We start from the raw sequence: 15,142 nt of genomic DNA, 5'->3' as shown, positions 1-15,142 counted from the left end.
TGCTTTGGTTCTGATCAGATGATTCTTCCAATCATGCCCCTCTAGGTCATGTCTCACTACCAAAGTTAGCATTCAAATCCCTCAGGAAGACTACGGTTGGACATTTATCTAGTCCTCACCCAACAGCTTCCAAAAAGGATGGACACAGTGAGCTGCTATTTCACGTGTAAGCACAAACAGTAATAAACCGTCGCTTCATCTGAAAGCACAGAGAAGCTAACTTGTCTTCCCCTTGGGTAAAACCCATTTTAAAGAATTATAAATTAGAGGTGGCGAGCGCATGAAGAGGTGGAGAGGAATGAGTGACACATTTTTCGTTGTTAAAAAGGTTCTGAAATACAAAAAAAAAAAACAATAGTAAATGCACCATCTCAGACCAGATAAATGACAGGATAGAACAACGCTACACCCTCTGTTGTCCTGACGGGCTATTGCTTTGCAACACTCCTCAGGAGACGAAGTATGAGGGCAAATTGTCTCCGTATGTGTGTGCGTGTCTCTTCTTTGTGGAGTTGATGGAGAAGCATAAATTAGGCTTTAGGATCGTCACCACCAACAACACAAACGGAGATGAATAGCGGGAGGGGCATGAGTCTTCATCAGCAACTCTAATTGCTCCATCAGCATGTTTTGTTTTGGATCATACCTTTTAAGCCACCCACTTCCAACCCACGTTTCAAAACTCAAGAAACTTCTTGGAAGAGGTGAAACATTTTTAAGGAAAACAAGGAAAGTCCAGTTTTTTTAACTAAACCTTAAGATTACCATGGCCTGGACAACCACGAATCTACACAAACGTACTCATAAAGGGTCTTTTCAACCACATTTTTTCTTGTCCTTCCTCTGAGAAAAATTTGTCTTGAGAGACCCTGCCAGGGGTTAAAATGCTCCCAGAAAACATAGTTCCTAGGATCTTTAGGACATTCAAACTCATTCCACCACAGCAAGACAGTGGTCTAAGGAGGAGCCTAATTAAATGGAACATTAATTCTAATTACACTAACTACACGATTGCTCAAGATTAGAAAGCACAAATCTAGTAACATATTTACACAACTTCAACATTTTAGCTGTAAAACTCCTGTAATAAAAACTTAATAACATTAAACATGCTAATTGTTTGATTTTAAAATCTTATTTGTGAAACTGTGAATGAAGAAAGTCAGAAAGTAGAAACAGACCAGCTGCAAAATAAAAACAGAAATGAAAGCAAACATGTACTCTACCTAAACTCATCCATTTCACTTCTGCAGACACAAAAAACAGGACAAGATTGAGTAATGACTGGAGGCTGCAGACAAAGAAAGAATACCAGCAGGAACATCTTGCCTGAAAAAAAAAAAAAAAAACTTCCACACACCTTTTGTTTCTCAATTCCTGCACCGTCTATAGCTGTGTTGGAGAATGAAACACAAGCCCAGATTAGCTGGGATTACACCCTTTACAGATGGGATTTACCACAGGATTGACTAATCACGGCATCAGGGATTGTGGTAGTGGTGTGCGCGTGCGCGCACACACACACACACACACAGCCTGAAGCGCAGAATACGGAATGCAGAATATAGTGTTGTAGTTCTCGAGAGCAGTGTTGGTCTTGACACCACAGTTTTTATGTTCTTGGCCTCTTCTTGGTCTTGGGAGCATTTTTACTCGATCTCGTCTTGGTCTGGGCGGTCTCTGGGTCCCCCACGGCGCCGCACTGCCGGAGCACGGCCGCAGTATTGGAATTGCTCTGATTGACTACAATGGGACCGATTTTGCTCCGGCGTTCGTGTCGGAGCGGAGCGCAGCGGAGGTAGTGGAATTTGGGGGTAAGGGTGATAAGTCATGATAGTTCGTTGGTTCATACGGGCTCTGTTCTGCAAGTGTGAAAAAGTCTCTGTTAAGTGTGGGAAGGAACCATTTCAAAGGGTGGATTAATTAGATTAAGTGATAAATCTATGTTAGCCTGATCAACTAACTAGTAATCATTTCCTAGTTACCACCGCCCACTTTGGTGACAAAGGCGCAAATTAATTCTGATAGGACCCAAATAATAGTCAGTAAGATTGGCCACTCTGAACTTCCGCCTTAGTATCCAAAACCACTGGATAACAGGATTTAAAGGGAAGTGTGTTAATACAGGAGAACAAGTACGGCAATTCCATTCCAACCTTTAAAATAGGAAGCAAGTTTCAATTGAGGAAGTCCAAACCAGGGTCTAGTACAATATTACTCACCACGGCCTCAACCTCCCTGAGTAAGCAGCGTAACTCGAGGATCTAACGGAACCTCTTAAAGGGCACGCTCGCATCACCATATGCGCCGATTTACAGTGGGTGGGTGCACTGCCAGCTGCAGCGCCAAACTGACACACCCCCTGAGTATTTAGTTAGTGTAGAAGTGTTGCCAGTCCCCACATGCCAAAGACAGTGGCAAGAAACGGGGTCAAAAAGGTGGGCCACAGAGATAAGTGTGGACCCACACTGAAACATACTGAATTGGCTTGTGCGAGTAAAATCAGCCAGAAGACAGGAGCTGGGCTGCAGGTCAAAAACTGTGGTCAGGAACGAGGGTCACAGAAGGGTCACAGGGACAAGAGGACAGAACTGGGCAAAAGGTCAGGAGGCAGTCTGGCTCCACCCCTGGATCCACCTCTGGCGGGAAAAGAAGGACTGGAATAGAGTGAAGACAGCCCTATTGGATCGAGAAGCCCTCTCAGGAATGCTGAAGGAGACCGACAATTTGCTACAAACATCATGATTTATGACCTATGCCCTCATGTAGAAGTGCTGCATGTAGTGATAATGATACCAAATGTCTTGTGTTGAGCTAAAAAGTGTGTGTCTGGTAAATGACCCCATGACCTCTCTGTCATCAGGTAATGATATGTGCCTTTTACCTTGTCTAAAGCTGACCCAGGAAGGGTATAAAAGAGCAGCTCTGAGAGAGCTGGGGAGATTCGACAGGAGCTGGGGCAGACGACAGAGAGAGACAGAGCAGATTTGGAGAGGTCATCCTCCGTCCTCTGGACGGGGGATGACAGGTCATTTTTTGGAGAGAAGCAGAGGAAGAGAAGTTTGGGGTGATTCACAGAAGACCGAGTTGGTGTAAATCAACTTCTTATTTCTTAATCAATCATTAGAAATAATTCCTCCTTGGGGGAAGCAGTTAATTTTATATTTACTCATTTTTGTATTTTTTAATCTTGTAATAAACTTTTTGAAAAAGATTCTACATTCCTGATTCTTAAAGAGGTCCTCTTTGAAGGGGCCAGTGGGAGCCCTGACCATTATTGCACAGAGGTAAGCATATTAATTATAGGTTCCTGAATTATCAGGATTTACTTTACGGTTTGTGACAGATTAATATAAAGAAACCTTAAGATAAGAGGAGCTTGCCTCCTCCCTCACCCGCGAGTAATGAGTTGTCTTAAGGATGATAAAACCAGAACATTAGTGGTTAATTTTGGCTCTGATTCGCAAGTTGAAAAAGTCTATATCAGCGCTGGAGGGTTGGATTAATTAAATAAATTGATAAATCTATGTTAGCCTGATCAACTAACAAGAATCATTTTATAGTTACCAACCACCCACATAGGCTGATAGGGGCGCAATTAATTCCAAATAACCCAAACAATTGCCGGAAGGGCTGGCCTTCCGCCGGGCTTCGTCCCTAGTATTTTAACCAAAAAATAACGGGATTACTTAAAAAGATGTGGGCTACTACAAAGGGACAAGTCTTGCATATCATTTCACCTTTAAAATAGAAGATATGATTCTTACTTAGGAAGTCCATAACCAGGGTCTAGTACAATAAAACTCACCGACATCCCCACCGAACCCTGATAGATGCACAGTCTCATGAGTTCTAACGGAACTGGGTTTTAACGGAACCGACAAATGGGACGTGCACGCGACAGAAGCCCTCGGGGGGAGACAGACAACGGGAGGAAAACCAGCAGCTGTGTGAACTTGTTTGGGAAAGATGTCTGCAAACTCGGCTATAATTACAATTGGTTTTATGCACCACAAGGCATTTACTTTACAAGGCAAACAAAAACACTTGGCAGAGTGCAAATTCTGCAATGCTCTGCTCACCGAAACAGCTGGGACGACGTCAGCTTTTTACAGTCACCTCGAAAGGAAGCACAAAGACAGGTAAGCTAACAGTTACCATACAGCGTTTAATATCATTGAAACATATAAAAAGACTTGGTAAATTTCAACTATCCCATATAGACAATAAGCGAAAAATAAGCTTAACTTTTTCTTTCCATGGTTGTTTTTGGCATATAGACATGAATACGTAGACACCCCATTGGGTGCTGGAGAATGTAACTGTGTCGCTGCCATATTTGGTGGGTCTCCACACTCTCCAAACTCAACTAAGCAGTGGCGGCTGGTGAAAAATATTTTTGGTGGGGCTGTGCTATTTTTATTTTTAAACAAACTTGTGCTTTCTGAGCTTTGTGCACAACTTCACTATTTCCTGAATTAAGCACAGCTCTTTTATTTCCTGTCTTACATCATTGGACAAACTGATTAATCCAGGTGTGTCTGACTATTGGCACGCTGCCTTGCGGACCAAGGTTGAAAAATACTGCATTAAATTGCACATAAAATAACACGACCATAAATGGTAAATAGGCAATGCAAGAGGCAAGTAACAAAAACATTTTGTTTAATTTCAACATTTGAGTGAACACGAAAAAATTATGAGCAGGTCACTGTTACAGTAATGGTAGTAAACACTACTTAGACAAAATGCCAGAAATTTACACTGTTAGGACTTATGGAAAGTGGAAACACTTTCATAGGAAATAATGTCATCAGTATCCTCTTACAAATGTCATATTTCCCACGTTTTGGGACAATAACACATTTCTGGTTCTCAATCAGATGTTTTTACTTCAAATGTAAAAATATCTCATTGAGAATCAGAAATGTTTTACTGTCCCAAAAGCTGGGAAATTTGTTTGCTGCAGCAGAAGTGTAACAAGTAAAATGGAATCAGATTGATGTATGTACAAATTTACTTGAAATACACATTTACATGATTAAATATGTATAATAGGTACACTCTAAGAAAAAATGTATGTAAAAAAGCAGTAGAATACTGGCAGCTACAGACGCCAGCATTTTACCGTTATTTTACAATAACTATACTGTAAATTACTTTTACAGTAACTTACTGTTAAAGTGAATACATTACAGGTACTGTAAAAAAACAGTAAAATGCTGGCGTCTGTAGCTGCCAGTATTCTACTGTTTTTTTACAGGGTTAGGGTTAGAGGAAGGTGGAATACGTGGGGAGAGCAGAATAGAGAGAGTGGTGAAGAAGGTCATACAAAAAAAACATACTGGATTTCACGCTGTAATGATGTCTGTCAACTAGTGCTGCGTTAGTTAGAGTCACTGTTGCAGAATTACCGACTGACACAAAAACAACCCGAATTTTCTCCGAGCCTGACAGTAATAGCCATGTGGACGGTTTCGTCGGCCAGGGCTTCGAGATATGTTCCAATTCGCCGCTGATTCTAATCTTACATCCCGTTCCACATTTTGTGAACTTGACAAATTAGCCCCAAGGCAGTGCAGACCTAAGTGAGACACGTCTCTCAAACTTTGCATTTAGGCAGGGAATTGAGCTGCAGTATTTCTGCGGTCAGGTCTCTTTACGAGTCCGAGAGCTCCACATGCGGTCAGCCCCATCCGAGAGCTCCACAAGCGGTCAGCCCGCGCAGCAGCTAGTAGACACTGCATCGGTCAGACATGCACCGGGCTGACCTCCGGGGAGAAACGGGTGGAAGAACGGAACACAAAAGTGTCCCTCCAAGAGCTCCGTCATATTTCAACCCATTTTTATGTTAAATGCACTGGGTTTTACCCTTTTACCCATCTAAATATGCCCTATTAATTATTTTACCGTATTTTACATCTAAATTTCATGGTTAAACAGTACATGCTACATGTTAAAATAATAGTTAGCTAGCTACTTCGATAAACTCAGCTAGTTTAAAGGTGGCAGTGACCTAAAATACATAAATATAATTTAACTTACCGAAAAAAATGAAGTGGAGACTCCTTGGACGCTCTATTAATGCAATTAATGCCACAGCAAGTCATTTTGCCCAACAGTTGCACCAATAATATCCAAAACAGAATACACACACACAGAGAGACTCAAACTCCCGAAACAGTTTCCAGGCCAGACCGAAGCTCTACTGAGGCCTTTCTACGAAGCTAGCTCTGTGGTCACGTGGGTCCGAGGCGGCGGTCACGTGGGTCTGATGCTCATTAATTATACAGAATTTTAGGCTTTTAATACACTTAAACAGAAGAGTGAGAAAAAAATTCACCCCCCTCAGAGTTGTCATGAGTGTAAACTAGATCATTTAAACCAAAAACATGTTCTGGTACCAGGCTGTAAACATGTTTATTTCTGCTGTCAAATTGGTATTTTTAACATGGGAGTCAATGAGGATTTGCTCGCTTCTGACACCAGCCCCTAGTGGATGAGGATGGAACTGCAATTTTTGGTACTTCCGGGTTGAGACCATTTTCTGAGCCGCATTGTGGGGGCTTGATCCTACGAGGAGGGTATCACTGCAGACCCAGAGATTGCAGATTCAGGCTTGTACTGTTTTTGAGACAGCGCTGCCCACTGTTTGCTAGCATTCTAAGATGGAGTGCGATCGGACAGCAAGTCTAGAACGTGGAGAAAAGTATTTGTTTAATTAGTAAGAACGAAGAAAACCAAAAACATAATGGACCATCCAAAGGACCAATAATAATGCAGCTGGGTTTTAAATAAAGTTTTACTTTAATAAAATGTATAAAATTCATCATTGCAAAGTTCCACAGCATTCTGCATTGAATTAATGAGCCTTATGTGTTTTGGTCCATCAAGGTGTTACGAGGTGGTTGATCTTACCCCTTCTTTCCACCGGATTCGTCAGCAGCACGTCATAGCTGCTGATAGGAACCGCTGTGGTCAACAGAACCTTTTCCGCCGGAGCCGTCGGCGCGAGTCGGCCGCGTCTCAGGAGCAGCATGTCGCGGCCCTTAAGCGCCGGTTCTATTTTCTACGCGCGACGCCTCTGAAACGGGTCAAGTTCGACATTTTTGGGGAAGGAAAGACAGGAAATCGAACGCGGAAATAGAGCGAAGCTCCCGAGATGTTCAGAATAAAGAAACGTACTGCCTTCCGGTTGCTTTACTTTTAAAAAAAAGTTACTATCTGTGCAGCCCCGTGAGAAGTTATCACCTAGCTAGCGGTCTCCTTTGTTTTTCAGGTCCGTATTGGCGATTATAAAACGGACAGAACATAAAACACAAACCATGTTGTAGTTTTCTCCTGCTTGTTGTTGAGTTTACTGACGAAGTCACTCGTGTGCCTTCGTGCTCGGTCGGTGACAGCTGCTCCCCTGCTGCTTTGCGTCTCGTGGGAAGAGCCAAGCAGCAGCTTACGCGAGCAAGACGTTCTGCTGCAGTAACGTGCTGCTGACGGCTGCGGTGGAAAGAAGAGGTTAGGGTGTCCAGAACCAGGAAATTTGGAAAAAGTTTTTTTTTTTGTTTCTACAAACAACTTCTATTAAATAAATATGATAAAAACTTTTATTACTACTCAGAAGTTTTCAAATTTGTATTCTGAGAACGAATTCACTGAAGCTTTAACAACGAATAAATTATTTTTAATAAGCTTCACCAACAATTACACATTTTTATATGTAACTGTTAAACAGCTTGAATCTGCAGCAGGCGTGAATCTGCGGTGTCCAAGTCTGCAGCCTTGAATCTACAGTTGCCGTTACGCGTTGGTCCTTCAGAGGTCTCAAAACACTACAAGCCCGAATCTGCAGTCGGCCTGGATCTGCGGTCTCCGGGTCTGCAGCTATTGTACCGTTGGGGCATGAAGTTCTCCCCACCAGCAGGTGGCGGTCACCTGTCGGTAACCACCAGCTCTCAGGGCGGATTCTCACAGAGGTGGGCTGATCTCCGGTCAGTTTCCTGGGAATCCCGGAGAAAAAGTCCAAAATGTCCTCGGTACCGCCGCTCGCAGACGGACCCTCAGTAGAAGATCCTCCTTCAGAGAATCAGAGGAGACGGATCTCCGTCCAGCCGACCCATGGGGTTCAACGCACTGTCCGGGTAACGTGTTCCGGAACCATACCGCAGCTTCTGCATGCTCAGACGGGCTCGAGAGACTGGGTCGGAACCGTAACAGAAAATAGCCAGTCGACAGGCACGCGACGGTGACACGTTAACAGCAACGTGTCTGTTCAGAAACTTGGTGATTTCATATTTCTGTTGGAACAACAAACTCTTCCTAGAGCTTAACTAGTGACTTGCCCAGTCACGTGATTACTATAAGAGACGGCCGAGTAAAGGTGGACAGGTGTGCTTTAGGTACTGGTGATTTGCTCACATGGGGCTTCTGAAAACCAGGAACGTTATCCCATCATGATTGGGCGCTTCCGTTTAGTGTCCCAGCAAAACAAATTCGGATATAGCCCAACTAAAATGGAACGCAGCCACAACAGTTCTTATGACAGATTAGCTGTAAAAGGTGGAGCCTGTGCAGAGACATCAGGTGAGCTAAAGAACTGTCATCTGCACGCTTGACTCACCTTTTTTGTGTTTCACTGCAGGGGTGCCCAGGTCCTTAACCAGCAGGTTCTAGTTATTTCCTACTCCTACACACCTGAGTCGGTGAACCGGCAGTTCAGCTCTGGAGAACCCTGTTAATCATTTGCTGATTTTTATCAGGTGTGTTGCAGCAGAGAACGGAAGTTACGGTGTAGCTATGGTTCTGTGAGTTTCTGGATGACTGCCAGTCACAGGGGTCACTCGGAACTTCTCGGGCGAGAAGATCCCGGGAGACCCGAACGTAGCTATCGGCGCGTAATTTATAGACTCGCGACCAGGTGCGCTACGTGTCACGTACGTGACTTTGTTTACATTAGTACTCGACCTGCGCAGAGCGCGAGGAGATACATCCACTCTGTTTACTGCCACTGGCAGTCAGGAGGGAACGAAACAGAACCATATCTACACATACATGTGCTGTAAACACCAACCTTTAGCGCTGGAATAATAATTTATGATGATCCAAATTCACAATATGAACGTGGAGAAATTAGCCTTCTTTGAACTATCATCCACAAAAAGTTTCAGAAATTACCAGTCTAATGCTTTCTGCTCTTAATGTTTTTAGAATTTTATTTATTATAGGGTGCTTTTGATTCGGTTTTTATTCTGTGTATGTAGTTATTTACATTAACTGTACCTTTTATAAATTTAATTTAGTCTTTTGTGTTATTTTCACTACTGAGGATGTATACATGTGTGTGTGTGTGTGTGTGTGTGTATATATATATATATATATATATATATATATATATATATATATATTAGGGCTGCACAATATATCGAAAAATTATCGTCATCGCGATAACAGGACGTGCGATAGGCCCATCGCAAAACACGGCAAAAACATTGATAAATGTTTGGTTCAGACATTTCCATCCGTGTCATACATCAGCTTTTTGTAAATCAGCTCTGTTTTTTATGCAGAAGTATTATTTGACCAATCAAATGTAGTCCTTCTGATATGCGGCCAATCAGATGGGTCCGTTCACGTAATACGCCCGCCCCCTACGTAGACCCTTATGAACGCAATACCCGAACTGAGTTAGCGGCGCCATTCCCTTGTTCGTCATGCTGGCTCAGAGCAGCGAACGCACTTTGTGCTGATGTTTCTGGATTCAGCGCTGCTTTCAAACATGAACGTGAGTCCGCTCAGTGTCGTTAATCATTTTTACCGGGCTGACTCCGACACGTGCCGGTGAACCAACCCACCTTCATGTTGCTAGTGTTAGCCCCAGGCTCCGGTTAGCTTCCAGCTAAAAGGCTACAGCACTCTCCTCCCAGTCCCACCCTGCTAAAGAGGGCCTGGAAAAGTTCCCCCACACATCAGTGATGTTTCATTTATGAGCTTTTATAACCTTGTTAATCAGGATAGTTGATTTGCTGCTGCACATAAACTGTCAGTCAGAAGCTCTGCTAGCCGCTTATCTTAGTTCGGGGTTCGGCAACCCGTGGCTCTGGAGCCGCATGCGACTCTTCCATCCATCTGATGCGGCTCTCTGCGCTTGTAAAATAATGAATGGATATTTAAATAAAATGCTTTATATTTTACTGCATTAATTTTACATCTGTAAGCTAATTCTAAATGTAAAGATTGCCTGCGTAAACCTGAACAGGTCCAACCCGGTCTTACTGTTAGACCGAGTTGACGGGTCACGCTTGTGCGTAATCATATAGGTGCTTTCAAGGCTGACGAGGAGGTGAGATTCTGGGATTCGCCTCAGACGGCTCCTGGATGCGTCGCCACATTGGAGACAGGAACAAGCGCTATTCAGCCAAAGTTTCATAATCAGGGAGAATTTTCTAAGTGACAAGTCTCGCTTCAGTTGGAGGAATCTTCCCGCATGGGCTCTGGTTCTGCGACGTGCTCCAAGCCACTCTCCACTTCTTCAGCTCGCTGTGTGAGCTGCGCTGAGCGGTGTCCAGCTCAGATGTTCAGAAGGGAATCTTTTCTTGAGTGATTTAGCTACATCTGCGATGTGCGTAGAATAAAGTGTCAGTTCGTCTGCATGCGTCGGGGTAATTCTTTCTATTCTTTCTCCGTCAAAATAAACGGCCAAATACGGGAACTGTCCGGTCAACACAAGCCCTGCTTTTAACTGTTCTGTTTTCTTGTGAAAATAGATCAAATTAAACTTGATTAACACCAGAGCCAGGCGCACTGCGCCGTTATCTCCGTCGCTGTAAATGAGGGACAAACAAACTGATCGGATCCTTTTCTGACCTTCCCCACCTACAAAGTTTAATTACAACAATCAAACGTGACAGAGCCTGGATTTGTATTCTGAACAGTCTAAACATGTTTTAAAAAGAAACGTATGACAAAAGTGGCACCTGCTCAGTAAAACCACCAACAGGGTGAAAAATATCTAAATATTGTCGGCAGAGACGGGCTACAACTTCTGGATCCACTTTATATAAATCGTTTTATTGATTATCGTCTTATGAAAGATAACTTTGACGTACACAAGCGACCGGTACCGGCTGCTGTCACCTGTTGTGATTGGTTAAAGCAGCTCTCTGCTGTCTGAGGGTAGGCCCCGCCCACAACGCCGCGGCTGCTGTGGCTCCTAGTGTTTTCTTTACTGTGGGAAACGGGTAATAATGGCTCTTTGATGGGAACAGGTTGCCGACCCCTGTCTTAGTTCAATTTGTTAGCTTGTTATCAGAATCATAGTTGCAGTTTCATCATCTGAGCTGCTTTTTAAGATCTAGGTAAACTTATTCAATTTGGGGTTAAAAACAAACGTTTTCACATATTTTCCATGTAGTTTTTTGCCAGTTCCTCTTCTGAAAGGTAGACAATTGTTTTTCTCTTTCCCTCAGAAAATCTTAATATTCTCCTAGTTTGGCCCAGCACAGTTCACTTCCCAGTTACAGCAACAGCCTTATATCAGAACCACATAAGTGGAGAAAATGCTCAGTAGCAATGAGAGAATTTGCTGTTGCATTTAAGTGATGTTAACTATTATTTAACATTTAAACTATTTATTCCAAAAACCCTGGTAAGGGATGTTTTTCTGTATTTGGAGCATCAGAAAAAGTTTTATGGTGGAGGTGATGTTTTAAAGTCACTGAGAAACTGCATGCATGCAGTTTGTTGTTTTGCTGCTAATACAGTAGCAGGTGCAGCTGCTAATACAGTAGCAGGTGCAGCTGCTAATACAGTAGCAGGTGCGGCTGCTAATACAGTAGCAGGTGCAGCTGCTAATACAGTAGCAGGTGCAGCTGCTAATACAGTAGCAGGTGCAGCTTCTAATACAGTAGCGGGTGCGGCTGCTAATACAGTAGCAGGTGCAGCTGCTAATACAGTAGCAGGTGCAGCTGCTAATACAGTAGCAGGTGCAGCTGCTAATACAGTAGCAGGTGCGGCTGCTAATACAGTAGCAGGTGCAGCTGCTAATACAGTAGCAGGTGCAGCTGCTAATACAGTAGCAGGTCCAGCTGCTAATACAGTAGCAGGTCCAGCTGCTAATACAGTAGCAGGTCCAGCTGCTAATACAGTAGCAGGTGCAGCTGCTAATACAGTAGCAGGTGCTAATACAGTAGCAGGTGCAGCTGCTAATACAGTAGCAGGTGCTAATACAGTAGCAGGTGCAGCTGCTAATACAGTAGCAGGTGCAGCTGCTAATACAGTAGCAGGTGCTAATACAGTAGCAGGTGCAGCTGCTAATACAGTAGCAGGTGCTAATACAGTAGCAGGTGCAGCTGCTAATACAGTAGCAGGTGCAGCTGCTAATACAGTAGCGGGTGCAGCTGCTAATACAGTAGCAGGTGCAGCTGCTAATACAGTAGCAGGTCCGGCTGCTAATACAGTAGCGGGTGCAGCTGCTAATACAGTAGCAGGTCCAGCTGCTAATACAGTAGCAGGTGCGGCTGCTAATACAGTAGCGGGTGCGGCTGCTAATACAGTAGCAGGTGCAGCTGCTAATACAGTAGCAGGTCCAGCTGCTAATACAGTAGCAGGTCCAGCTGCTAATACAGTAGCAGGTGCAGCTGCTAATACAGTAGCAGGTGCAGCTGCTAATACGGTAGCAGGTGCAGCTGCTAATACGGTAGCAGGTGCGGCTGCTAATACGGTAGCAGGTGCGGCTGCTAATACGGTAGCAGGTGCAGCTGCATGTTTTTGCAATAAAAATGTTATGTTGTAATGGAATTCATGCATTAGTTCTTGTTTGCTTTGAACCCAGAGCAGACGTCACACGCCAGACGACATCAACACTGCATACTTTAGTATTTGTTCATTTATCGTGAGTAATATCAATATCGCAATATTAAGCACTGTTATCGAATATCGCAGGTTTTCCTAATATCGTGCAGCCCTAATATATATATATATATATATATATATATATATATATATATATATATATATATAAATTTTTTGACTGAAATAAGACTGAAATTAAAAGAACTTGACTGACTAAATTGTGATTAGAATTTAAAAGAGTTTTAGTCGAAAGACTAAAAAAAAAGAACTTTTTTTTGTGTCAAAATGAACACTGGTAACCTGGCAGCAGCCAGATCTCTGTGTAGCCCTGGCCCGTGTCGAGTACACATTTTGATCTGGGATCTTCTGCAGCAGAAACCGTCTGAAAGAGGGACGGCTATCTGGTAGAATGTTTTGAGCTGATTGGAGGACGCAAGGTAGTGCACGGCTGCCACTGGCCACCATATTTTGTTTTTAGCCAATCACAGTAACAACTCAAATGACGTATAGCATGTGCACCTGGAAAACAACTCGCTCAACCTAGCCACTTCTATGGCCCAATCCCAGTACTCGCACTTGCACCCTTCGATTGCATGTTCCCAGCCAAGGGTGCGAGTACATAGGGTGTCCCGATTCTCAAGTGCGGAAGTTGACCACGCCCCCATTGCACGCTTAATCTGCACTTCACCCAAGTCCGCAGCAATGTGGACCTCGGGCAAGGGTATTACCCACAATTCATTGCTGCAGAAGAAAGGCTCAAGTTACTTTTCTGAAAATATGTATTTTGTAATGAAACTAGTTAATTCTAGGATGATTAGCTGATGCTCTAAAACTTTTAGACAAAGCAGCAATAAATATAAATTTATTTCAAATAACTGTTTGGCTGTTTGTTTAAAAGTTGTTAATAAAGGTTTTTGAAAAAAGTATCACAGCAACCAGCATCCAGGCACGCATTGCGATCGATGACGCAATGCTCCCTGTTTCAATTCTGCAATTATTTGCACACTTGTGTACTACGCACTCGAAGCCTACTGCACATTTTCTCCAAGTGCACTTTGCTGACGACGCGCAGTGAGAGTATTGAGATTGGGCCTAAGCGAGCATCAACCGGCGCGGCCTTGTTTGTTTTGCTTAGCCGGGCACTTGATACTATCGTCAAAACTAACTCCCACCCTACAGCACAGTGCTGACACACGATCAGACTATTTTGGGCCAGAGGTCGGATGGTTTGAACTGGAGCGGTACAAGATGGATTCTCTTGAGTTTGGAAAACTCCAAAACTTGTGAGAATTAATTTTGCAGCACAAGTTTAGAACACTGGTGTTGACAGCATGGACCAGGAGCCTCAGGTTCAAATTTTATTTTAAAGCTGTGCTGATGTTGATCTTCTCCACAGGTTGATGCCAACTGGACTCGAGCACCACTACCCAGTGATAGCAGGCTGCAGCAGGTTGCTGATGGAGCCATCAGAACACCTGAGCTGGATGACTGTGAGAGGATGGGAACTCTGTTTGGGATGACCAACAAGTGTCTGCGTGGTTTAGGCTTCAGCCAGATGTACTTTGGAGACAGAACAGTGGAGCCTGTTGTGATCATCATCTTCTGGCTGCTGCTCTGGTTCTTGGGTTTCCAGGCTCTGGGACTTGTGGGAACCCTGTGCATCATTATCATCTACATCCAAAAGTGATGTTCAAAGTGAAACTTGAATTCTTCTGTGCTGATGCTGTTGGAGGGTTACGGATACTCTGAGTGGTTTGGTTTCCTCAGATAAAATCTTTGCAACACTCAGGTTTTCAAAGGATGTATCTCAGTAGGGCTGTATTTCAGACTCAGCTTCAGACTGGTGCCTTTGGTTTGGGGTTAAAATTCCATAATTGATGAAAATAATCCAGATTTGAACCCTGACCAGATTTTACTTGTTCATCTGCTGAAGCAAGAGTTCTAATAAATATATTATGTCTTTAATGTGTCCAACCCAGTAATAGTGTGCAATTTCTTTCTATTAAACAATTTAATGACTCCGGGATGATGCTGCCTAGATATAATTACCAAATCTAAAACCTCCTAATCTTAATCCATCCCTGTTTGTTTTGAAGCTAGCTTTCTTTTGAGATTCCCGGTGTAACCGCCCCTAAATCGGTTTAATGAATGTGGCTAGCCTGAAAGCCCCTCCCACTCACCATGGTAACGCATGCTGAGAACGAGAACAAACCTGCTCCGTGGTAGGCTAGCAGCTAGGCTAACTGACGCTTTGTAAATATGATTGGACGAGGCAAGTGACGTCACCTTTTTCTTGTGG

General features: G+C 43.5%; 2 protein-coding genes across 5 annotated transcripts in view; one reads left to right on the top strand and one right to left on the bottom strand.

Annotated features, from left to right (window-relative positions):
- lrit3b (leucine-rich repeat, immunoglobulin-like and transmembrane domains 3b) overlaps positions 1 to 9,034 on the bottom strand; it is a 32,625-nt gene extending 23,591 nt beyond the window's left edge. For all 4 annotated transcript variants that reach the window (XM_070547164.1, XM_070547167.1, XM_070547165.1 and 1 more), the window contains exon 1: positions 8,615 to 9,034. The gene's annotated coding sequence lies outside the window, so the exon portion shown is untranslated. The remainder of the gene's footprint in view (positions 1 to 8,614) is intronic.
- Positions 7,911 to 14,817, top strand: fam241a (family with sequence similarity 241 member A). The gene is made up of 2 exons (XM_015941726.3): positions 7,911 to 8,135; positions 14,240 to 14,817. The coding sequence occupies exons 1-2, from the start codon at positions 8,022 to 8,024 to the stop codon at positions 14,528 to 14,530; spliced, it is 405 nt and encodes a 134-aa protein (XP_015797212.1). The 5' UTR covers positions 7,911 to 8,021; the 3' UTR covers positions 14,531 to 14,817.
- Positions 14,818 to 15,142: the final 325 nt, after the last annotated feature.

Source organism: Nothobranchius furzeri, chromosome 18, assembly GCF_043380555.1.
Source record: "Nothobranchius furzeri strain GRZ-AD chromosome 18, NfurGRZ-RIMD1, whole genome shotgun sequence".
NCBI lineage: Eukaryota > Metazoa > Chordata > Actinopteri > Cyprinodontiformes > Nothobranchiidae > Nothobranchius > Nothobranchius furzeri.
This window is presented reverse-complemented; position numbering and strand designations above follow the sequence as displayed.

Bases quoted from the DNA above. Each gene is read 5' to 3' on its own strand.
- fam241a (XM_015941726.3), top strand. From the start codon at position 8,022: ATGTCCTCGGTACCGCCGCTCGCAGACGGACCCTCAGTAGAAGATCCT. The intron at 8,136-14,239 runs GTAACGTGTTCC...TCTTCTCCACAG, and splicing joins GGGTTCAACGCACTGTCCGG to GTTGATGCCAACTGGACTCG.